Source organism: Eptesicus fuscus, chromosome 6, assembly GCF_027574615.1.
Source record: "Eptesicus fuscus isolate TK198812 chromosome 6, DD_ASM_mEF_20220401, whole genome shotgun sequence".
Classification (NCBI taxonomy): domain Eukaryota; kingdom Metazoa; phylum Chordata; class Mammalia; order Chiroptera; family Vespertilionidae; genus Eptesicus; species Eptesicus fuscus.
The window spans coordinates 6,638,847-6,663,427 of NC_072478.1; the positions used below are offsets into that span (position 1 = coordinate 6,638,847).

At 50.1% G+C, this 24,581-nt stretch overlaps 1 protein-coding gene and 1 pseudogene across 3 annotated transcripts in view; both read left to right on the plus strand.

Moving 5' to 3' along the window:
• The window catches only part of INSR (insulin receptor), a 153,956-nt gene that overhangs the window by 120,590 nt on the left and 8,785 nt on the right, over positions 1 to 24,581 (plus strand). For 2 of the 3 annotated variants that reach the window (XM_008151402.3, XM_008151403.3), the window contains 9 exons: positions 1,097 to 1,368; positions 2,366 to 2,505; positions 9,469 to 9,628; positions 13,656 to 13,758; positions 15,118 to 15,185; positions 17,428 to 17,672; positions 19,373 to 19,483; positions 19,570 to 19,729; positions 21,491 to 21,620. In XM_008151402.3, the coding sequence (XP_008149624.2) occupies positions 1,097 to 1,368; positions 2,366 to 2,505; positions 9,469 to 9,628; positions 13,656 to 13,758; positions 15,118 to 15,185; positions 17,428 to 17,672; positions 19,373 to 19,483; positions 19,570 to 19,729; positions 21,491 to 21,620 (1,389 nt within the window). The remainder of the gene's footprint in view (positions 1 to 1,096; positions 1,369 to 2,365; positions 2,506 to 9,468; positions 9,629 to 13,655; positions 13,759 to 15,117; positions 15,186 to 17,427; positions 17,673 to 19,372; positions 19,484 to 19,569; positions 19,730 to 21,490; positions 21,621 to 24,581) is intronic. The other variant, XM_028160454.2, reaches the window with a different exon arrangement.
• Positions 5,770 to 7,979, plus strand: LOC114235117 (protein Mis18-beta-like; annotated as a pseudogene).

Consider the following 24,581-nt stretch of genomic DNA (forward strand, 5'->3'; position numbering starts at 1 on the left):
TCAGTCCGCAGGCCGATGCTCTATCCATTCAGCCAAACCAGCTAGGGCTCTACTTAGTATGTTGTTGGTTTTTTTTTTAAATATATTTTTATTGATTTCAGACAGGAAGGGAGAGGGAGAGAAATGGAAACATCCATGATGAGAGAGAATCATGGATCGGCTGCCTCCTGCAAGCCCCGCACTGGGGATTCAGCCCACAACCCGGGCATGTGCCCTTGACCAGGAATCAAACCGTGACCTCTTGGTTCCTAGGTCAATGCTCAACCACTGAGCCACGCCAGCCGGACTTAAGAAAAATATTTGATAAATGCTTTTAATACAAGTGAAGAGGATTATAAAACTAGCTTGATCCTCATCATAGTCAGACATAGTATTTCTAGGAGAAAAAAATGCCTACAGGAAGCAATAGGCAGTGGAATGATGAGTAATTTGAATATCTTTTTAAGGGGGAAAAAGTGTGTCAGTTGCATAGGCTTTTTTGTTGTTGTTGTTGCTACCTGTACCAGCCTGAATGGCGCAGGATTCTTTTACCAATATTTGAAGTTGAATCACTCAAATTATGCAGGTGCCAAGCATGTCAAACTCAAGGCTTGAGTCATAAAAATTAGAAGACCTGTTTCTCCTTTTTTAACAAATGGTGTCGGCCAGTAGCTCGGGCCATTGGGCAGATGCCATTCAGCAGGGCTTCCTGAAAAGCTTGATTCTTACAGGCTTTTGGCATCTTATTTTTAACACTGACCCTGGGTGGTCTGTTACTCTGCAAAATGAAAGCCTGAAATCGAGCAGGTTGAGGGCAACATCGAGGTGCATCTACAGTGATGGTCCTGCCCCTTCCCCCCTTCCCCTGCCCCTGACGGTCCTCCCCCCATCCCACCCCACCCCCGCCCTCTCCCGTGGGCCTGTCCCCATCCTTCTGAGGCTTCAAAGGGCATCTTGAGAGCGGCTCTGTGTTGTAATTCCTGGCAATTTGCATTTTAATTCACCTGCTCCCTCACGTCCCCCTGCTCCAGTCTTTTATTTTAAGCCTCTTAGTCTCCAGCAGCACGTACTTAAAGATGGCGATTGCGTGACCCTGTGTGTCCTGATGTCGTGGCAGGCCATCGAGAAGACGTAGGGCCCTTGGTGACGAGGGGAACGTGACGACGGCTGTGCCCACAGCTCCGGGTTCCCCCAATACCTCAACCATCGTGCCCACCAGCTCGGAGGCGCCCCGGCCCTTCGAGAAAGTGGTGAACAAGGAGTCGCTGGTCATCTCTGGCCTGCGCCACTTCACTGGCTACCGCATCGAGCTGCAGGCCTGCAACCAAGACTTCCCCGAGGAGAGGTGCAGCGTGGCGGCCTACATCAGCGCCAGGACCATGCCCGAAGGTGGGAAGCACATCGTGGGCCGGGGTGCACACGCCGACCCAGGAGGGGCCCTACCTCTTTAACTGACCCGCCCTTACGGCTTTTTATTAAGTTTAGCTTTTCCCAGCTTTATTGAGAAACGATTGACATATAACATCGTGGGAGTTCCTGTAACACAGTAGGCAAGGTGGTGATTTGATCCCGTGCTACGTGCACTGTGATTACGCTGCATCTACCCCCACACCATCAGCTAACACCTCCATCACGTCACAGGATTTCCAGGTCTTGTTTGTGGTGAACATCTAAGTTCTCTCTCAGCAACTTTCAAGCACACAGAACAGTATGTTTGACTACAGTCACCGTGCTGTACATCAGACACCTAGGAATTGTTCCTCTTACAGCTGGAAGTCTGTACCCTTTGACCAGCATCTCCCCACTTCCCCTCCCCCAGCCCTGGTAGCCACCAGTCTGCTCCCTGTTTCTGGGAGTTCTGCTTTTTCAGTCAGACAGTACTTGTCTTTCCGTCTGACCTACTTCTTAGCCTGCTGCCCGCAAGGTCCATCCATGTTGCCTTTCTTTTCTTCTTTTTAAAATTTCTTTATCGATTAAGGTATTACGTATGTGTCCTTATTCCCCCATTCCCCCCCACCTCCCATTCATGCATGTTGCCTTTCTTATTTTCAGTTACACTAGTCATGCAGAGCCATTATATCAACATTAGAAAATACACACAAGCCATAAGAAAAAAAAATTAAGAAATATGCACACACACACACACACACACATATGGTATTGAGGCTTCTAGAATTAGTCTGGGTTCTCCAGAGTAACAGAACCAATGACAGACAGACAGATATGGAGACAGCTCTTTGAGGTGAGTTTTACATGTTCATTCTGCAGCGAGGGAAATGGAACATAGAAAGTTAGGTAACCAGCTCAAAATCAACAGCTGGTAAGTGGTGGAGGTGGGATTCGATCCAGGGATCACGTCCCTGCCTCTAACCACTGCCCCTTACAGCCAAGGCAGATGACATTGTCGGCCCCGTGACCCATGAAATCTTCGAGAACAACATCGTTCATTTGATGTGGCAGGAGCCGAAGGAGCCGAACGGTCTGATTGTGCTGTATGAAGTGAGTTATCGACGATACGGAGACGAGGTAAGACGCTGGACACCTGGGCATGAACCTGCGAGGCTGTCATTGCTGCCTCCTTCCTGTTCTTAAATTCTGGCCCAAATGCTTCTCTCATTAGATGCTTCATTACTAGAACTCAAAGCCTTGCTACATACCTTTCCAGGGAGCCGGGTCAGAAATGCCTGTCCATAGACTGCGCTCAGCAGTTTCTCATGTTGCCTTTTAGCTCTGCCTACAAGTTGAATGACGGCTGCCTGCATTTGTGTCCCTCCTGCCATGACAGGAGACTCATCTCACTTTAGCGAGAGTTATCTGATTCAGGGAACAGATAACTTAAAGCTCTAATAATGACTTTTTGTTGGGCGCCTGTCTTGACTACGAGACGGTCTGTAGGGTGATGGGTGAGCACCGAGATGCACAAGACATGGATCTAAGAACTAAAAGGCCGCTAAGCTATCCCGAGGGCTCATGGTGTGCCCTGTGCATGTTAAGCTCTTTGCCTACAGTGTCTCATTTATTGCGTTTTATTGCATCCAAAATGCCATGAGAGGCCCGTTATGTTTATGGGCCACTTAGAAGCAGAAAGACCCTGCCACCCCCAGCTGTGGTCTCCAGGGTGACTTCCAGTCTCAGAAACATTCGATGTGAAGATGAAATGTCTCTTGGGTTCGATGAAGTGCAGTAACTCCTCAGAATAACTAAATGAACTGGTGCCGGAAGCTTCCAGAACTTAAGCTGTGTCCAAGGTCATAAGAATAGAGTCAGGATTCAAACCCAAGCCCATCTGGCATTCTAATCCAGGGGTTGGCAGCTTTTTTCTGTGAGGGGCCAGATGGTCAGTGTGTTTGGCTTTGTGGCCAGACAGTCTCTGTTGCAAATATTCAGCTCTGCCATTGTAGCTTGAAAGCCACCATATACATGATATGTAAATGAGTGGGCGTAGTGTGTGCCAATAAAACTTTATTTACAAAAACAAGCAGTTGGTCGGATTTAGCCTGTGGGCCATAGTTTGCCAGCACCTTACAGAGGTTATAACAAAACTGTCCGATTTCTTGGAACCTCGGTGATCCTGTAACCAGGTAGGCACAGCATGGCTTCCCCGAGCCAGAAAGGTCCGGGGGGCCTCCCTAGGTGGCCCCACCTCATCTGTTCTTGGTGCCCAGATATTCAGCTTTGACAGTGATTGGAAACTGAAATCAGCAAACTATGGCCTGTGGGCCACGTCTGGCCCGAGGCCTGTTTTATGGCTGCAGGGAGTTGTAAAAAGAAACAAAGAAGAATGTGCATCTGCCGAGTTCAAAGGCCAGCCCAGCCTCATACAGGAGGGCACCTCTCAGGGCTGCATAAAGGGAGGCGTGACTCATAGAGGGTTGCTATTGTACGATTTAGTACTATCTTATTCTGTATATATTAACTCCATACGTCCTAAGGAAATAACTCGGAATTGGAGGGGAGTGTGTAAACTTTATTCATAATATTCTCATCACCATCAAAAAGTGCAGGGCACGGGGTGGAAGTGTGTTGGAAATGGACACGTAAACAAGGGTATGTCCATAAAATGGGCGGATGTGCCGCCTTCTATAAGGGTGTTTGGGAGGACCTGTGTTCAGTATAATGTAGAGGCTGAGATTACAGGCCCTGGGTGTTAGATCCTCGTCTTCCACCAGCGCTGAGAACTTCCCCCACCCCTGCCCTGCCCCCGCATCAAACTAGCTTATGGCAGAAGGGAAGCTAATTCGCTCTCTAACCGAACAGTTTAAGGAGCTCAGACATGGCTGGATCCAGAATTCCTGTGTACCAGTTGCATTGTAAGTGTCCTTGCAGTGAGCCCAGCAGCTCTTAGCTGCCCTTCTTAGGTTTCTCTGGCATCAAGTCTCATATCCTCTCAGCGCCAAGCCAACCAGCAGAGAGAGCGTTGGTGTCCCAGCATGCCCATCCAGGCTGAGCCATGTGATACCCAGTGACCAATCACAGGACCAGGAGGGGAGTGCTGTGTGCTGATGGGGATGAGGAGCTGTTTGTTTATTTTTATTTTTATTTTTTTTAGAGAGAGAGAGAGGAGGGGAGGGAGTGAGAGAAAGAGAGAGAGAGAGAGAGAGAGAGAGAGAGAGAGAGAGAGAGATTTTCTCCTTTATGCTCCCCAACTTGGAATTGAACCTGCAGCCTGGGTGCACATACAGGGAATTGGTGGACAGGACAATGCTCCAACCAACTAAGCCACGCGCTGGGGCCGCATCATGAGGGTTTTTCAGTAACAGCCTTATTAAGGTACACTCAGCCCTGCTGGTTTGGCTCAGTGGATGGAGCGTCGGCCTGCGGACTGAAGGGTCCCGGGTTCGATTCTGGCCCAGGGCACGTGCCCGGTTGCAGGCTCAATCCCCAATAGGGTTTTGTGCAGGAGGCAGCCAATCAATGATTCTCTCTCATCATTAATGTTTCTATCTCTCTCTCCCTCTTTCTTCCTCTCTGAAATCAATAAAATATATATATATAAAGATACATTCACATACCATGAAATACACCCATTTAACATGTACAGTTAATGGTTTTCGGTACATTTGCAGACTTGTACAACTGTTACCACAGTTGATCTCAGAACATTTTCATAACCTCCAAATGAAACCTCACCCCCCCCCCCCCCAGCCATCACCCCCAATCTTCTCCGCCTCCTCTCTCGCCAGTTCCTGGCAACCACTTGTCCACTCTCTGCCTCTGTGACTCTGGCTGATCTGGACATGTCATATGAACGGATCATGTAATATGTAGCCTTTTGTCTCTGGCTTTTTCATTAGCATAATGTCTTCAAAGTTCATCTGCTTTGTAGCTTATTTCAGTAATTCATTCCTTGTTCTGACTAAACACTATTCCACTGCATAGAGAGGCCACGTTGTGTTTATCCAGTCATGGGTTGATGGACATTTGGGTTTTTCCACCTTTTGGCTGTTAGGAGTCATGCTGCTATGAACACGCATGTTCACGTTTTTGTGTGGGCATATGTTTCCATTCTCTTGGGTGCATACCTCGGAGTGGAATTCCTGGGTCACATGGTAACTCGACATTTAACGTTGAAGGAAATGCCAGGCTCTCTCCCATAGCAGCAGCACTCTTTTCGATGCCCACCAGCAGTGTACGAGGGCTCTGACTTCCGTGCGTCCTTGCCGACCTGACCTGGTCTGTCTGTCCTATCATAGCCATGCTAGCGGGTATGAGGCGGCGCCTCACTGTGGTCTTGATTTGCATTTCCATGATGGCTCATTTGGGTCTGAGTTTTGTGCCCTTCCCTAACCAATGGGACTCTTCAGCTTCGGGCTGCCAGGGTGAGCCCTGGAACCAGGGTGGGGTTAGGGTGGGAGGCAGGAGACACTCAAGCGGGGGTACAGCTGCCAGAGGAAGTTTGGGGTGTTGTTGGGAGCAGGAAGAGAATATGGATTCTGTGCAGTGAGCGGCCAGTGTTTACGCTGCAGACCGTCCTGGTTTTATTCCTGCTGCTGTGACCACCTCTACCCCACCTGCCTGGAATTTTTCAGGCTTGAGACGAAGTCCTACATCCTAGGAACCCCTCGGTTCCTGGTTGCCCTGTTGGCATCGGACCCTCTCCTGTGTCCTCCAGCTGCCGTGGGCTGGCCTGCCTCTGCTGTTCCTGAAGCCCAGGGGTCAGCAGTGGGATCCCCGTCATGAATCCCCATCAGCCTTTGCCCTGGCCCCCGTCCCGGACAGACCAGCCCTATTCAACATGTAGGGGAACAGAGGGATGGGGGGTGGGGGAGTTAGGGGAGAGAGAGAGGTTACCGGAACGTCTTAAAAAGCCTGTTCATAGCCAAGACAGGTCGGTGACCTCCAACATCTATCTTAGTTTTTGTCTAGCATCGCTTTGACAGAAGTTAAAAATGTTCTGCACCACGATGGCTTTGCCAGCTTGACAAAACTCTCACCGGCTTCTTTTTATTGTTTATGTTTATTTACTTTGGTGTCTGTGGGGAGACTATCGGGTTCTAGTTCCTTCTCAGGCCCCACCCCTGAGGCACGTGGGGCAAATGACTGCATGTCCCCTTGTCCTGGATAGTTGCTACCTTTGGCCTCAGTGTTTACTGATTTGTCCCTTTCTGCTCGGTGACTCATCCTGGTAGGAACCTTTGGACTAGAGCTCCCAGCCTCGCCCACAGCCCGTCTGTTTGCTGGTTGCTGTTGTCACGTGATGAGCTTGGGAGCTCTCGGTCTTTCGCTCCTAACTTTTCCAGGCCAGTTCCCTGCAAACACTGTGAGCTTGGAGTTGTTTGGGGAAGTTTTCAAAACTTGGCCTGGGAGCCTCCCAACTTTCCTAATAAGCTCTGGGTTTATCTCTAGTTGACTGTTTATCGCTGGGGAGTACATGCTTATCTTCTCTGTTTTATCAGACATTTAGGTAGATCCCCGCCTTTTTAAATGAAGTAGAAGAAAGGTAACAAAGGTCAGGAAGGGAGGAGAATTCAAATTTGTTAAGGCATCAAGCCATGTTTCCGTTTGGTTCTGGTGAGGCCGAGGCCAAGGGGGCGCAGGGGGGAGCTTGAAATGTGATTTAGGGAACAGGGGTTCCTCCTTCCCTGCCCTGCTGGGATGTCTGGAGGTCTGGTGAAAAATCCCACCGTGGGCATGGCACTGCAACAATTGACGGATCCTCTTCTACGACTTCCATGGAGTGGGACACGCAGGTGGTGAAGGGGTCCTCGCCGCTGGGCTCCGCAGGGCTGGGGACACAGTGTCCAGTGCGCGCGATGCCACGCTGTGCTCGCCAACGCGGTGCACCTCGCCTGGAACCTCTTGGGTCCTCGGGGCGTAGTCTTCTCCAGGGTTACAGCTCCAGGGTTACAGCTCCAGGTGACAGCTCCAGGGTGACAGCTCCAGGTGACAGCTCCAGGGTTACAGCTCCAGGTGACAGCTCCAGGGTGACAGCTCCAGGTGACAGCTCCAGGGGTACAGCTCCAAGGTTACAGCTCCAGGGTTACAGCTCCAGGGTTACAGCTCCAGGTGACAGCTCCAGGGTGACAGCTCCAGGGTGACAGCTCCAGGTGACAGCTCCAGGGTTACAGCTCCAGGTGACAGCTCCTGTGACAGCTCCAGGTGACAGCTCCAGGTGACAGCTCCAGGGTGACAGCTCCAGGTGACAGCTCCAGGGTGACAGCTCCAGGTGACAGCTCCAGGTGACAGCTCCAGGTGACAGCTCCTGTGACAGCTCCAGGGTGACAAACAACGTTGTTCTGGAAGCTCCCGTCCTTGTTGGCATTGAAGGTTTGCTCAAGGGCAGCATTACAACCTTTTGTTCTGTACTTCCTGGGGGATTCCCATTGGTTTCCATCTGCATTCTACCCATGCTGCCTGGCGGCATTGAAAGGTCACTTCTGCCTTGCCAGTGACAAAATGGAATGCTAAAAGAGAAGATAATATTAACACACACTCACTTAAGCTCCCTGATGAAGATGCTGAAGGAAGTGACTCCTGACCAGTCCAACGCAGAAAACTGACCCAGAGCCAGGGCTTGAGTCTCAGGGTCAGGCCTTACTGCCATCTTCAAAGACAGGTGCTGTTCGATCATTTCTTAAGAAAGATCAACTTCAAGAATGGACAGGAAATGTGGTTTATTATGTTTACATCTAGGCTGGTTTTCCAAATGACTTGTGAAGCTGTTGATAGAAGATGAGAAATTAAGGAGCTCTCTGGCTAAGATTCATAGCTTTTGGACTTCAGAAATTATTTTAGCTTTCTTACCAGTTTCATAGTCATTTCTGAAAACACTTTAACTGAATATTTAGGGAGTAAGGGGCAATGTGCCATGAATGATCTCATCTTAAGAAATATCCTCCTATATAATAAAAGCCTAATATGCAAATTGACTGAATGGAGAAACGAATGTGGAACGACCAGTCACTATGACGTGCACTGACCACCAGGGGTCAGACACTCAACGCAGGAGTTCCACTCAGCCAGGAGCCGGGCTCACGGCTGGCGAGCGCAGCAGCGGTGGCAGGAGCCTCTCCCGCCTCTGTGGCAATGCTAAGGAGCAGCAAGCCGAGCAGTAAGGAGCAGCAAGCAGGAGGGTGGTAAGGAACGAGGGGTCCAGGACTGTGAGAGGGCACAGGCCGGGCTGAGGAGGACCACCCCTCCAGTGCACGAGTTTCGTGCACTGGGCCTCTAGTATGGTAATAAAGTTGTACTTAATGTTGACTACTGTGATTCCTACATGGAGCAGTTATATGAATAGTTGTAACCGAGAATTAACATTTCAGTTAAGCAATAAAGGTTTTATATTCTGCATTTTCTCAAAAAGAAAATATCCCACAGTGGGAGCCAGAAGTTTTGGAGCCAGAAAGTTTGGGGTTGAAGGACTAGCCCTGCCACTCAGCAGCTATGAGATCTCTGACTAACCATTTCTCATCCTCGGTCGGGGTGGGCACACTATTTTCGCATGCCTGGTTTTGTACACCGGGTGGGCTAAGAACCACTTCCACGCCTTAAACGGTTGTAATCAAGTGGGAAGAAGAAGAGTACTGCCCGGTGCCTCCTGTGTTTGATTGCAGATGCTGCTGGTGACGGCAGGGTTGAGTTGGTGGCAGTGACCATCTCGCCCGTTGAAGCTGAAAAGATTTACTCTCTGGCCCTTTACAGCAAAAGTTCCGACTTTGCCCTAAGCCTCGCTTTCCTCGTCTCTAAGGAGAGCTAAGCCATAGGGTGTTGTAAGAATTAAATGGAATGATCTAGGTCAGATGTTTGGCTGTGGTTTAGGGAGAGCGGCTGTTATCGGCCACGATAACCTGTGTTTCTTTCCCTTGTCGGCAGAGCTGAGGTTCTGAAATTCCAGAAGTCTCCAAGTTTCTTGCATGTGGCACTGATTGCGCCTTAACTCCTGTGTGTCCTTTCTGAGCAGATCCCGTCCATGACATTCCCACCGGGCCGGGCGCTCCCGCGGACGGACGGAGCGCGGCCCCGACACTCCTGTCTCCTCCTGTCTTCCAGGAGCTGCACCTGTGTGTGTCCCGCAGGCACTACGCCCTGGAGCGGGGCTGCAGGCTGAGGGGGCTGTCCCCCGGGAACTACAGCGTGAGAGTACGGGCCACCTCCCTGGCGGGCAATGGTTCCTGGACAGAACCCACCTATTTCTATGTGACAAACTACTGTGAGTCTGCACGGTGACTTAGGCCAGTGGGGGCTGTGCTTGCTGCTGGGAACAGCAGAACGTTTCTGGGAATAGTCGGGGGAGGGGGGAGGCTATGCCTGCTGGCCCTGGACTTGACCTCTGGGTTTACCGGCTGCTGCTGTGTGACCGGGGCAAGGTGCTTGCCCTCTCTGAGCTTGGACTTCCTCATCTGTCCATGGGATAATAACAGGACCACCCCTGGAGACGAAGGGAAGTTTCAGTGGCAGGAGGTCAGATGGCTGGCACAGGGCAAGTCTGATAAGCACACCAGCTCCTGTGAGCTAGTGTTTCTGTCTTCGTTATGAGATGGGCCATGTCCTCCAGTGGAGTAGGTGAGAGCTTCCCTGCTCAGCTGAGGGTGTGCTCTCGACGTCCATGCAGCAAGTGCTGCCCCTGAGCCAGCTGGACGCCCTGTGGACAGCAGGGTGGGGAGGGGTGAGGAAGGCTGAGCTGGTCAGGGGGTGCTTCCTGGAGGTGGTGACATCTTGGCCGAGACCTGGAAGAATGCACAGGTTTGGGCAACAGGTGATGTTTAGTCTGGCGTGTGGTAGGAACCCAGACACGAGAATGGGTGAATAGACTGGTAACTTGGGAGGAGGGGAGATTCTAGACCAGGGGGAGCGGGATCTGGGTGGGCAGGGGTGAGCTGCGGCCTCTGCTTGGCTGGCTGGAATGTCACGTGCCTGGCCTGGTGGGAGTGTGGAAAGTGGGGTGATTCTTGCTGGGATGGTTGGGGTCAGGGTCGGGACTAGGGTGAGATTTTTGACCCCAACTGGGTGTCTTGCGCTGCGATTCTGACGCTGCCACTGGAGCTAGCACAGAACCCACAAGGTTCAGAGCCGTTTTCAACAAGACTGCTCTCACCTGGATGGCAGGTGCAAGTCGGGGGTTCTCCAGGCCACCTGCACTTCTGACCAACTGGCCACAAAGTCGGGGGTTCCCGCGACCCTTGCCTATTAGATCATTTGCTAGAGTGGCTCACAGAACTCAGGGAAGTGCTATAACTGCAAACAGTTGTATTATAAAGGATGAGTCAGGACCACCCGAAGGAAGAGACAGCCAGGACCAGGGCCAGCAGGGTCCTGGACACAGGGCTGCCGTGTCCTCTCCCTTGAGTAGGAAACGTAATGTCACCCTCCCGACATCCACGGATTCATCCTCTGAGCTATGCCGTCGGGTTTTCCTTGGGGTTTCATTATCTGGGTGTGATTGATCGAAGCACTGAGTCGGAGCCTCCCTCCTCTCTCGAGGTCAGGCTGGCTGAAGGTCCCACCCTCCCGTCACAGGCTTGCTCTTCTGGTGACCAGCCCCATCCGGAGCCATCCCACCCTTTACCATAACTCTGGTGTGTCCAAGAGGCTCATCAATAACAGACACTCTACTCCTTAGGGCACCAAAGGTTTGCAATCTGCCTCTTAAGAACCAGGGACACCATGCGTAAAATTCAAAGGAAAATATCAGAGTGGCAAAATGTTTGTAACATCATTGACAGAGTTAATATCCTTCATATAAAATGAATATATGGTTGACTCCATGGATTTCAATAGCGTGGTTCCACATATATACAGATTTTTAAAAATAAATAAGTCTATTTTATGTTTTTCTTAATGACATTTTCTCTTCTCCAGCTTACTTTATTGTGAGAATACAGTATGTAATACCAATAACTTACAAAATATGTGTTACTCATCTGTTGATGGTATCCACAAGGAGGCTATTAGTAGTTGAGTTTTGGGGGAGTCAAAAGATGAATGCAGATTTTCAACTCGGGGGGTAGAGGGGTCGGCACCCCTCACTCTTGTGTTCAAGGGTGAGGAAAAGATAATGTCCTAACATAAAAATAAGCAAAGAACATGGATAGCCCATTTAAAAGTAAATAGAAAACATAAGAGAAAAGTCCAAAATCACACCAAAAAAAGAAAAAAATGCAAATTAAAACAAGTTGTAATTTTTAAGTTATCAAATTGGCAAAGTTTTTATTGGTTTCTTTATTTTATAATTACAATAATTGGTGTTGTCCAAGAGCTCAGGCACATGGATTTGTTCTATGGGTGGCGAGTACTAACATGTTTTAATAACATGCATGAGAAGTCTTATCAGGGATCTCACTCTCTGAGCTCACAGCTTGGGCTCTAGAAACGTACAGGAAGGAAACAGCTGTCTAAGAACAGCTGTTCACAGAAATTCAGCACCGCGTTGCTCACAGTGGTCAAACATCTGGAGCATTAAATGCTACACTTCGATTACCGGTGACCCTTGAACAACACAGAGGTGAGGGGTATGGACCCTCCTGCGCCATCGAGAATCCTTGTAGAACTTGCAATTCCCCAAAAATTTAACTACGAATAACCTACTGTTTACAGGAAGCCTCACCCATAACAAACAGTCTAAGTAACACATTTTTTGTGTTATATATATACTAGAGGTCCGATGCACAAAGATTCGTGCAAGAATGGGCCTTCCTTCCCCTGGCTGCCAGCACCACCTTCTCTCTGGCCAGAGCCACCTTTCTGCCTTCGCTCCGGCCTAGAGCCGCCTTTCCACCTTCCCACGCTGCCCAGAGGCCCAGAGTGGCTGGGGCAGTGTGGACGCCTGCTGCTCAGCGCCTGTGTATGCAAATTAACCTGCCATCTGTGTTGGGTTAATTTGCATACTCACTCCCGATTGGCTGGTGGGCGTCACGAAGGTATGATCAATTTCTCTTTTGTTAGTGTAGATATGTCTTATATTAAAGTGAGCTAGAGAAAAGAAAATGTTAAAATCATAAGGAAAGGAAATACATTTACAATACCTTGTGTATTTATTGGGAAAAAAATTCCCTCGTTAGCCTCCTGTTCCTTCGGAAAAAAGGGAGGGGAGGAGGGATGTTTAACTGCACGAACAACTGCACAGAACCAGGCCATTTCTATTGCTCATGTCACATTCAGTCACCAAACATCTGTGGAGACTCTCAGCCTGCCAGAAGCCACCGCACACGGCACTGAGTTTGCTGTCAGCTACGGAGCGGGAGGGCGAGCTCTCAGGATGGAGCTGGCCACCGAAGGCAGGATGGGACGCTGGTCAGAGCTTCCTCCGATGGCCTGGGTCAGACACATGCTGCCCTCTACCCCTGAGCCTGTTCCCCAGCCTGTTAGCTGGCATTAGTCAGAGACCTCCCGCCTTGTCGTATGGGACGATTAAATGAGGTCACCACACAGAGACTTCAAACAGTGCCTGGCCGTTAGTAAGTGTTCAGTGAGCTGCTATTATTAAAGGACCCAAATGACCAGATTCCTCCTCTGACTTTTCCCAACCCATTTTTTCCGGGGCTTGGAAGAGACTGAATAAATGGGCCTGTTTACAAGTTCTGACACTTGGCCTTACATGCAGATTTTAAAAATAAAGGCCACGTAGCATTTCTTCAGCTAGTTTAAAAGAGGTTCTTTGGGGAAAATGCACTTTATCCCACCTGGTACCCCTCCTGGCAACAAGGTCACCCACCAAGGTCCGCGGGCCCGCCGTCGCGTGAGAAGGGGCAGGACCCTCTAGCACACAGAGAACACTTCCTGGTGGGTTTGTCACCTGCCAGAGCTGCTGTTTGGAATCAGGACAGGCTACTTAATTTGCGAGGCTCCATACAAAACGAAAATGCAGGACCCTTGTTTAAAAATTAAGACTTTCAAGATGGTGACCATGGAATATTAAACCCAGAGCATGGCCCTTCTGAGTGTGGGCCTGCGTGGTGCCTGGTTGCACGGCGAGAAAGCTGGCCCTGGGCGGGAAGGATAAGCTGGCGGCAGGCGGCGGTCGGGGGTCAGGGGGTGCTTCCAGATTGCGGCCCTCTGAGCCCGCTGCCCAGCCCCAAGGAGCCAAATGGTGTTTCGGGACTGCTGGGAAACCAGCAGAGAGAGAGAGAGGCTCAGGGACAAGAAAAAGATGGGGGACACGTGTGTGTGGCCCACTGTTTTGTGATTTGTGATGTGAACACATTTTGATACGGAGCATGTATTTTCTTATTCTATTTTAGTAGACGTCCCATCCAATATTGCAAAAATTATCATCGGCCCCCTCATCTTTGTCTTCCTCTTCAGTGTTGTGATTGGAAGCATTTACCTGTTCCTGAGGAAGAGGTTAGTGCATGGGGGATGCTTAACAGCCGGCTTTCCAGAAAAATTAAGCTGATCTATAGATCTATAGATACCGCTGTATCTGAGCTTCTTATAAATTTTACTGATCTCAAGGATGTGTAGTATGCAATTTACAGATAATGGTCGTAATACAGTATACAATGCGGGGTTATCGTAAATTCCCTCACCAAATGTTTTCATTGATTGTTTTTTTCTGAACCTTTGTATCTATAGCCATGGTTGCAATTGATAAACAAGTGTTCATGAATGTTGATTAATATTTTGTTTATGTTAAAGAGTAGGATAAAATTGAAATAAGACATATATGTTCATCAATTACAGGAGTGACTTTGCAGAATCAGATAATAATTTTTAAATAGTATTTTCTCATTGTTTTGTGCCATTTACAGTATCATGGCTACAGATGACATGTTTAAGTTTAATCTGCATTATTAACATTTTTTCTGTCACTTTCTCAGTTTCAAGCTACAGACATGATATCACTGAGTGCAGAGTTGGGAAGGAATGTGCTATATCTCTGCCATACATATAGAATAATGTAAATAAATGAGGTGATGTAGATGGCCTTAAGAGAGCTTTTCACTCCTAGCCCATTTGGCTCAGTGGATAGAGCGTTGGCCTGCAGACTGAAGGGTCCCAGGTTCGATTCCAGTCAAGGTCACATACCCGGTAGGGGGTGTGCAGGAGGCGGCCAATCAATTATTTTCTGTCATCATTGATGTTTCTATTTCTCTCTTCCTCTCCCTTCCTCTCTGAAATCAATAAAAATATATTTTTAAAAAAGATCATTGATCATAGTAAGATGTAATATGATAATGAGGCTGTGGTAAATTTTGAATATTACTACCTTTGCTTTTAATATAATTTATTTAATTGTAAGCCTGTTTTATTTGTTTGTTTGTTTAGTTAATTAGTTACTCCTCACTCGAGGATATTTTTCCCATTGAATTTTTAGAGAGAGTGCAAAGGAGGCAGGGAGAAGGGGAGAGGGAGAAACATCGATGTAAGAGACACGTGGATGTGAGAGAGACACATCGATTGGTTGCCTCCCGCATGAGCCCCAACTAGGGCTGGGCATCGAACCTGCAGCCCAGGTACATGCCCTTGATCGGGAATCGAACCCATGACCCTTCGGTGTGCAGGCCGACACTAACCAACGGAGCCACCCGCCAGCACTTACTGACAGTTGTTTCTTGTGAGCTGGGCTGGGATGGCTACAGAGCAGCAGGGTGGGTAGATGCTGCTGATAAAGGTGCTGCTTACACTGGGAGGCCTCCGGCCTGTAGTGACCCGTGAAGTCCGTGGGAACCCCAAACTGGAATGCCTCCCTTTCCCGTCCAGGCAGTCAGATGGGCCGGTGGGACCGCTCTATGCTTCTTCAAACCCCGAGTACCTCAGTGCCAGCGATGGTGAGTACCGTCCTGTTCCCTGGGGGTGGCCGGAGTCCTGCTGTCGGTTTCCTTTCCATCATTGTCAGGTGAAAGTCAAGGGTTGACACCCCAAGAGACTGAGACGAGCCCTGTTCACTGGCGTGAAGACCCGGCCCTCGCTGCAGAGACACAGCCCGGGGAGCCACCTGGGACCTGTGGGCCGGGCCGGGAGGCCGAGAACCCGGCGCCCCAGCTGTGCGGGCGGAGCGTGGGGACTGTGCCAGAGCAGAGCGCTGTGTCTGACCTGGTGCCCGCGCTGGGGGGTGGGAATTGGAAGCCAAAACGGGAGGTTGTGGACGGGGTGAGGCGGACAGAAGCAGGGACAAGAGAGGGGGGTTGGAGGCAGGGTGGGTGCCAGGGACGCACCTGCTGTTGCTGCTGAGAATGGAAGTGATGCTGGTGGTGGGAGCCTAGGTCTGACACCGTTTTTCCTTGATGGCACCGAAGGACAGGGAGTGGCCGCTGTGGGCGGGGCCTGGCCGTTCCCTCCCAGGGGAAGGCATCTGTTGCATGACAAGTTTCTCAACTACTTCGTGCAGCAAAAGTAAAAAAGTGACTTTGAAGGCACGAGCTCCATTGCCCAGCAGGACACGGGCTTGGGGGACGGGGCGGTGTTTTAGGGTGCCCAGGCTCGTGTCCATCATTTCTGATGAGACGTGCAGACTCCGGTGACTCTCGTGAAGGCAGGGGCTTATCCTCACATCCCTAGGACAGGAGACATGCACCCCACCGGGCCACCGGAGGAAGCACCGCGGCTGTCAGGAGCAGGGGGAGGGGTCAGCATGGGGGAGAGACTGGGATGCCTGCTGTGGGTCATTTCAGTGGACTTTGGGGCACAGGGGCTGCCCTGGTTGTCTGGCGCCTCGCCCTGGGGTGATGAACGCTTAAGGCAGGTGGATAGTGACCCTGAGTGTGAGAGCTCCGTGAAGGAGGTGGTTGGGGGTCGGGGCTGTGGATTGTTTGGGGGTTGGGGTGTGGGGGAGACAGATGTCACAGTCTCAAAACAGAGAAACTAGAAAAGGCAGGTTATTGCAGGCGGGAATGTGCAGGGGGAGCCGAGCGGGAAGGAGTGAACCTCGATCAAGGCCTCCTCCCGTTGGGAATGGCGTCGGTGTCGCACGCCAGAGCCAGGGGAGCTGACCCTCGGGGCTGCCGTTGGGCCCGCAGTCAGGGTGAGGCCTAGGGGCACACAGAGGGAAGATCCAGGCTCAGGCCCTGGGGGACAGGGTGCCCCTGGGGAGCATCGGTGGGCTCCTGTGGGTGCAGGTCCGTGTCCTTGCATGAGCTTTGGTCACTATGATCCGCTAGGGCTGCTCTACTGAGTACCACACACCGGGAGTCTTAGAAAACAGAGTTTCATTCCTCACAGTTCTGGAGGCTGAACTTTGGGGTCTGTTTGTCCTGAGCCTTCTCTCCTTGGCGTGTGGGTGGCTGTCTTCTCCCCGTGTCCACACATGGTCCGAGTGTCTGCGCCCTAATCTCCCCTTCTTATAAGGACACCAGTCATGTGTCCCTGATGACCTCACATTACCTTGGTTTTCTCTTTAAATACCTTATTTCCACATACAGTCACATTCTGAGTCCCAGAGTCAGGGGTTCACAGATGGATTTGGGGGGGGACACACGTCAGCCCATCACAGTGATGGCACAGGGGAAGGCAGGAACCGTTGGGGCTTTTCTGACCCGGCCTTCGTGCACTCGTCTGCGTTCATTTGCTGTGTAACAACCCCTCCCCCGCCCCCAAACAGTGGCTTAGCCCACCACTCGTCAGTTCACCGTTTGGTGGGTCTGCCCCCAGCGCTGTGCTCGGCTGGGCAGTTCTGGCTCCACCCGCGTGGCCGCACCTGCCTGTGGACCAGCTGGCGCTCGGTGGTCCTGGATGTGCCTCGGTTTCACGGGCTGGGTGGGTGGTCCCCGGCCCCTTGGCACTTTGCAGAACAGCAGCCTCCGGTGGGAATAGCATCCCCGGACAGTGGGTCTCTGCATCAGACAGATGGGATGGGGTGCGGGCTCAGCTCAGCACTCAGCGGGGAGGACCCTGGGCTGGGGTGGCTTCCTTCTGAGTCTCGGCCACGCCCTCCACGAGGGCAGGGACCCACACTTGGCCGTGTGCCTGGCATAGGTCCTGGGTCACAGAAGTCACTTAATGAACATCTGTGGGGGGGCTCGGGTGGAGGTGGCGGGGTCCCCTGAAGACGCCGTGTAGCTAAGTGAGGAGTAGTGTTCCCGTGTTCTGTGTATGTGCCGGACGAGTGGGAGGTGCCGCGGGAGAAGATCACCCTCCTGCGCGAGCTGGGCCAGGGCTCCTTCGGCATGGTGTACGAGGGCAACGCCAAGGACATCATCAAGGGCGAGGCGGAGACCCGCGTGGCGGTGAAGACGGTCAACGAGTCGGCCACCATGCGGGAGCGGATCGAGTTTCTCAACGAGGCCTCCGTCATGAAAGGCTTCACCTGCCATCACGTGGTGAGTCCCGGCGGCCCTGGGAGCAGACAGAGGCGGCTCTCGTTCCTCAGAGAAGAGGCTCTGGCCGTCATGGGGGACAGAGGGCTTGTATTTGAGCAAAGAGTTGTAACCCAAGAGACCCGAAGGCAGGGGGCAGCGCCACTGGCTCCGAGAGAAGGCAGAAGGGCGGGCTTTATGGAGGCGGAGCTGCTGGCGGGGCCACAGGCTCTTGGTTGCCGATGCCGTGGAGGGGTGGGAACTAGCCCGCGTTGTTCCAGGATGTTCCTGACTTGGCCTTGCGCTGAGGTGAGCAGTGGGTTAGCAGGTTAGTAGCAGCTCCGAGAACAGGCCTACGACACGCAGAAGCACCACTTCCCTCAGGCCTCGCACCCTCTTCAGCGCCTCTTCCAGGACCCTCCTCCCCCTTGCTTTTCTCCATCATCACGTTCACGTTGGTTCCCTTCTCCCACTCCGCTCTGCTGCTCTCTCCTGTGCACAGAGCAGAGCCTGAGGGCAGGGGGTGTGGGCCCCTGTCCCGCCCCAACCCTCCTCTGGACCCAAGCTCTTGTTGCCCGAGTGCTAACCGTGTCGAGTCACACTAGACATCCGAGTGCAAAAGGTTAAACACACAGGGGTACACCTTCCCGCTGCCCCGCCCCCACGAGTCGGCACACACTCCCTGCCCGCTGCTTCCACGTCGCCTGGTTTCTCCCTGAACCTCATGTCACTTCGTCTTTGCCCCACGCGTCCTCGCAGGGCCCCTGCTCTGTGCCAAGCCTGTTCCCACATCTGTGATGAGTCTGCCCTTGGGGTGCTTCCAGCCCAGTGTGCGGCGCTCCAGCCCCACAGGGTCCATTGTTAGGAGGTGCCAGCCCCATGGGGTCCGTTGTTAGGAGGTGCCAGCCCCACGGGGTCCGTTGTTAGGAGGTGCCAGCCCCTCGAGGTCCATTGTTAGGAGGTGCCAGCCCCTCGGGGTCCATTGTTAGGAGGTGCCAGCCCCTCGGGGTCCATTGTTAGGAGGTGCCAGCCCCTCGGGGTCCATTGTTAGGAGGTGCCAGCCCCACGGGTCCATTGTTAGGAGGTGCCAGCCCCACGGGGTCCGTTGTTAGGAGGTGCCAGCCCCACGGGGTCCATTGTTAGGTGCCAGCCCCACGGGGTCCATTGTTAGGTGCCAGCCCCACGGGGTCCATTGTTAGGAGGTGCCAGCCCCACGGGGTCCATTGTTAGGAGGTGCCAGCCCCACGGGGTCCATTGTTAGGTGCCAGCCCCACGGGGTCCATTGTTAGGAGGTGCCGCTGTGGCACAAAGGAGAGCAGGGCCGGGGGACGGGGCAGGGGAGAATTTGGGAGTGGGGCAGGTGTGTTTGAGCAAAGACAGAAAGGATATAGGGACAGCTGTGTGGACATGTGAGGGCACAGAGCATCAGGCATAGGGAACAGCTGTGCAAAGGTCTGACGGTGGGAATGCGCCTTGCGGGCCAGAAGCACCAGGAACCACCCACTGATTCGCTGTCTGCTCCCCCACCCACCAGACTGGGAGTTCTGACTGCTCCTTCCTGTTCTCCTCCCCAGGGTGTTGGCCCTGGCATTTGATCCAGGCAGGCTAGGGTTTTCCCAGGAGCAGGATGCTGTGTGTGACCAGACAGGGAGGCCTCCACGTGTTGAGATCTTCCCACAGACCCTCACCCGAGACCTCCCTAACCCCACATGCTTGCTCCGCAGGTCCGCCTCCTCGGGGTGGTGTCCAAAGGCCAGCCTACGCTGGTGGTGATGGAGCTGATGACGCACGGAGACCTGAAGAGCCACCTCCGGTCCCTGCGGCCTGATGCTGAGGTGAGCTGTCCCCGGTGCTCCACAGGGCGCTCCCTCCTGGCCCTGACCCCACTGTCGCTGAGCACAACCTCCTGTTTTGGCTTTAGAATAACCCCGGCCGCCCTCCCCCGACCCTGCAAGAGATGTTTCAGATGGCAGCAGAGATCGCCGACGGGATGGCATACCTGAATGCCAAGAAGTTTGTGCACCGGGACCTCGCAGCTCGAAACTGCATGGTCGCCCACGATTTTACCGTCAAAATCGGAGGTTTGTCTGGCTTTCTGCTTGGGAATGTATGGCCCAGGCCACGTTCAGTTTCAGCAGTAATTGTCTGTCATGGGTTGTTCAAGCTTTTCCAGTGAAAAGGGCCAAGTTTTGGGATGGGCCCCTGATCCCCACACTGGAATTTTTTTTTTCAAAAGTCCTTTTTCTTTAAATTTTAAAAATTTTTATGTTTTAATTACATTTTACATTCATGTTCGTTTTGACAATCATATACTTTACAAAGTTCCACCCTGTGACTTAATTGCATTTGTTTACTAACTTACTCATTCACTTCTTTAAGTAATATTAGTGTGCCCTGTATGTGCATGCCACTGAGTAAGGCCCCTGGTTTCTCTGCCCTCATGAGCTTGCAGTCCTTATCCGCACCACCTAGCGCAGTAGCCCCTGGCCACGTGGGCCCATCTACCTTTAAGTCAACTCGCATGAAGTAAAATTAAAAACCCAGCTTGCTGGTCGCCTGGGCCACATTTCAGGTGGCAGGTGCCCCCTGGAGCCCCGTGGTTGCCATATGGGACAGTGAGGGTATACCATGTTCATCACCACAGGGAGATCTGGACAGAGCTGTGCTAGGTGAACACTAATAGTTCACACTCAGACGCACTGAAGCAGATGGGAGAGGGGCGCCAAAGGAAATGGACTTCCTCTCTGAAAAGAGGCACCATCTCAAGGCGCGGAGGATTAGAAGTTGACCTGAGTGACAGCATCCGGGGGTGGTTACAGCACATGCAAAGGCCACAGGGCCGGGAGGATGGCTGGACCTGGAGGGGACAGAGCAGCAGGAGATAGGCGGGAAGGGAGAGAGGCGGGCGCCAGGCCTGGAAGGGTCTTGCAAGTCACGGCAAGTCACCTAGACGTTATCCTAGGCCAGTGGTTGGCAAACTCATTAGTCAACAGAGCCAAATATCAACAGTACAACAATTGAAATTTCTTTTGAGAGCCAAATTTTTTAAACTTAAACTTCTTCTAACGCCACTTCTTCAAAATAGACTCGCCCAGGCCGTGGTATTTTGTGGAAGAGCCACACTCAAGGGGCCAAAGAGCCGCATGTGGCTCGCGAGCCGCAGTTTGCCGACCACGGGCCTAGGCCGTCAGCGCAAAGCGGGAAGTGATGTGATTCTCTTTATGAACCAAAAAAGACATTCCCCTCCGTTAGCAGTCAGTGGGAAGCAAGAGATGCTTTTATCCTCTTTACACTCCCCAAAGATCTTATCCTATAGCAGCAAGGGAAGCAGGAAATGGCAAAGTGATGTCATTCTGTTTATGTAGCTTCTCTTGGTCAGCGGCTGTCAGAGTCAGGATGGAGGGAGGGTCCTGTAGGTGAGAGAGGGTAGGGCTCCCCACTGTTTCACATTGTGAAGAAAGGGGGTGGTCAAAAGAGGACCCAACTCTGGGTTTCTGGCAGGGCAGCTGGCTGTTGGGTGGGGCCATAGCCAACGGCGGGCAGTAGGTTGGCCGCAGAGAGTTAATAGTTCGATGTGGGTTACATGTGAGTCATGGGTGAGAAGGAAGTGTGTCTGAGAATGGGGTTCCCAAGCTCCAGCCAGAACATCACTTTTTTGCTACTTTAAATGGTGGCCCTCCCCTCCCTCCACACCCCACGAGCACCCTCTGAATCCATTCTCCTGGGATTTGGTGGCCACAGGTGAGCCTGTCTGAGGGCTCTGCCAGGGGTGGGGCTGCGAAGATGGTGGGCACCTGAGCCACAGGGTGAAGGGTAAGAGTTTGTGAACTGTTTGTTGTCAGACTTTGGAATGACCAGAGACATCTACGAAACGGACTATTACCGGAAAGGCGGCAAAGGGCTGCTTCCTGTGAGGTGGATGGCACCTGAATCCTTGAAGGACGGGGTCTTTACCGCTTCTTCCGACATGTGGTGAGTTGTGCGTGGGCTGGCTGATAGAGCCCTGGGCTTGAATGCCAGGGTGCGCCTCTAGTCTGAGGAAAAGGGGCCGTTAACACCTGCCCTCCTCCTGGCCGTCAGCACAATGAAGGGAAGGTCGAGTCTGAGGGCCCTTGCACAGCTACTGCTACGTTCCAGTTGAGACTCATTTTATAGGCATTTCTGAATGCAGCATAAATCTTTTTTTCATTTTCATTTACTTGTTTGTTTGTTTTTCTATTACAGTTCACATTCAATATTATGTTAGTTTCAGGTGTACAGCGTAGTGGTTAGACATCTGTAATATTCACGAAGCAGTCCCCCCCGATAAGTCTAGTGCATCGTACATACTTATTACAGTATTATGAACTATATTCCCTATGCGGTACTGTGACTGTTTTGTAACTACCCATTTGTACCTCTGAATTCCTTTACCTTCCCTTCCAAAACCCCTAGGTCCCGCTCCCATGTTAACTCTCAGTTTGTTTCTGTTTTGATTGTTAGCTTATATTGTTTTTTCAATTTCACATGTAAGTAAAATCACAGTGTATTTGTCTTTCTCTGTCTGCCTTATTTCACTTGGCATAACACACACTAAGTCCATCCATGTTTTGCAAAGGGGAAGGTTTTGTTCTTTTTAATGGCTGAATAATATCCCATTGTATATATGTACCACATCTTCTTTATCCAATTGTCTATTAGTGGGCATTTTGTATCTTCCTCTCTTTCTTTTTTTCAATATGCTATAGTTTTCGAGTATTGGTCTTTTACCTCCTTGGTTAAATTTATTTCTAGGTACCTTTTTTGTTGCAGTGGTAAATGGGATTTTTTTTTTTCTCTTTCTGAGAGTTCATTTTTCGTGTATAAAAATGTAATCAATTTATGGATGTTAATTTTGTATCCTGCTACTTTACTGAATTAATTTATTAAATTTAGTAGGTTTTTTGGTGGGGTCTTTAGGGTTTTCTGTGTACAATATCATGTCAGATGCAAATAATGACAGTTTTATTTTCTTCTTTCCAATTCAGTATCTTTTATTTTTTCTTCTTTTCCGATTGCTGTGGCTAGGACTTCTAGTACCGTGATGAAAAAGAGTGATGAGAGTAGACATTGCTGTCTCGTTCCTTATCTTAAGGGAAACTCTTTGAGTTTTTGCCCATGAGGTATGATGTTGGCTGTAGGTGTTTCATATGTGGCCTTTATTATGTTGATATATGATTCCTCTATTTCCACTCTGCTGAGAGGTTTATGAGAGATTATAAACGGGTGCTGGATTTTGTCAAATTCTTTTATGTGTCTATTGATATGATGTAATTTTTGTCCTTGATTTTGTTTATGTGATGTATCACACTTACTGATTCGCAAATACTGCAACAACCTCGCATCCCTGGAATAAATCCCACTTGGTGTATGATCTTTTTAATGTCTTGCTGGATTCTATTTGCTACTATTTTGTTGAGGATTTCAGAATCTATGTTCATCAGGGATATTGGCTTATTATTTTCTTTCTTTGAAGTATCTTTATCTGGTTGTTGAATTAGGGTAATGCAGGCCTTATACAAAGAGCTTGAAACTCTTCCCTTCTCTTGAATTTTTTGAATAGTTTGAGGATAGTGGGTGTTAGTTCTTCGTTGAATGTCTGGTGAAATTTGCCTGTGAAGTGTGGACGAGGACTTTTGTTTGCTAGGAGTCTTCTTTTCATTGCTGCTGCTTTTCATTGCTGATTCAATTTTTAATCAGTCTGTTTGGGTTTTGTGATTCTTGCTGATGGAGTTTTTGAAGAATGCATGTTTCTAGGAATTTGTCCATTTCACTCAGCTTATCCCATGTGTTGGCAGATAGTTTTTCTTAGTAATGTCTTATAGTCCATTGTATTTTTGTGATGTCAGTTGTTGTTTCACCTCTTTCATTTCTGATTTTATTTATTTGGGCCCTGTCTCTTTTTTTCTTGATGAATCTGGCTAAACATTCATCAATCTTGTTTATCTTTTCAAAGAACCAGCTCTTGGTTTCATTGATCTTTTGTTTTTTGTGTTTTTTGTTGTTTGTTTGTTTGTTTCTCCTCTGATCTTTATTATTTTTTTCCTTCTACTTACTCTGAAGTTTTCTTGTTGTTCTCTTTCTAGTTCTTTTAGCTGTACAGTTAGATTGTTTATTAAAGCTTTTTCTTGTTTCTTGAGGTTGGCCTGTAATGCCATGAAATTCCCTCTCAGGATTGCTTTCTCTGTGTACCATAGATTCAGGATTGTTGTGTGTTCATTTTTATTTGTTTCCAGGAAATACTTTATTCCTTCCTTGATCTCGTTGGCAACATATTCATTGTTTAATAACATGCTGTTTAGCCTCCACATGTTTAAATGTTTTTAAGGTTTTTTATTGAAGTTGATTTCTAGTTTCATGCCATTGTGATTTGAGAAGATGCTTGATATGATTTCAGTCTTCTTGAATTTGTTAAGACTCATTTGTTTCCTAACATTTCATCTGTCTTTGAGCATGTTCCATATGCATTTGAGAAGAATGTATATTCTGCGGCTTTGGTTTGAAATGTTCTGTAAATATCAGTTAAATCCATCTGATTCAGTGTATTGTCTAAGGTCGCTGTTTTCTTGTTGCTCTTTTCTCTGGAAGATCTATCCAGTGATGTCATTGGGTGTTACCATCGCGTACTATGATTGTATGGCTGTTGATCTCTCCCTTAAAGTCCTCCAAGAGGTTTGTTGTTTTTTTTTATATACTTAGGTGCTCCTATATTGTGTGCCTGTTTGTTTACCAGGATTATATCCTCTTGTTGGACCGATCCCTTTAGTATCATGTAGTGACCGTCACTGGCTCTTGTTAGGGCCTATGTTTTGAAGCCTATCCCAGCTTATTTTTTGCTTCCTTTTTCATGGAAAATTTTTTCCACCCCTTCCCATTCATCCTGTGTGAGTCTTTGTTCTGAGGTGGGTCTCTTGT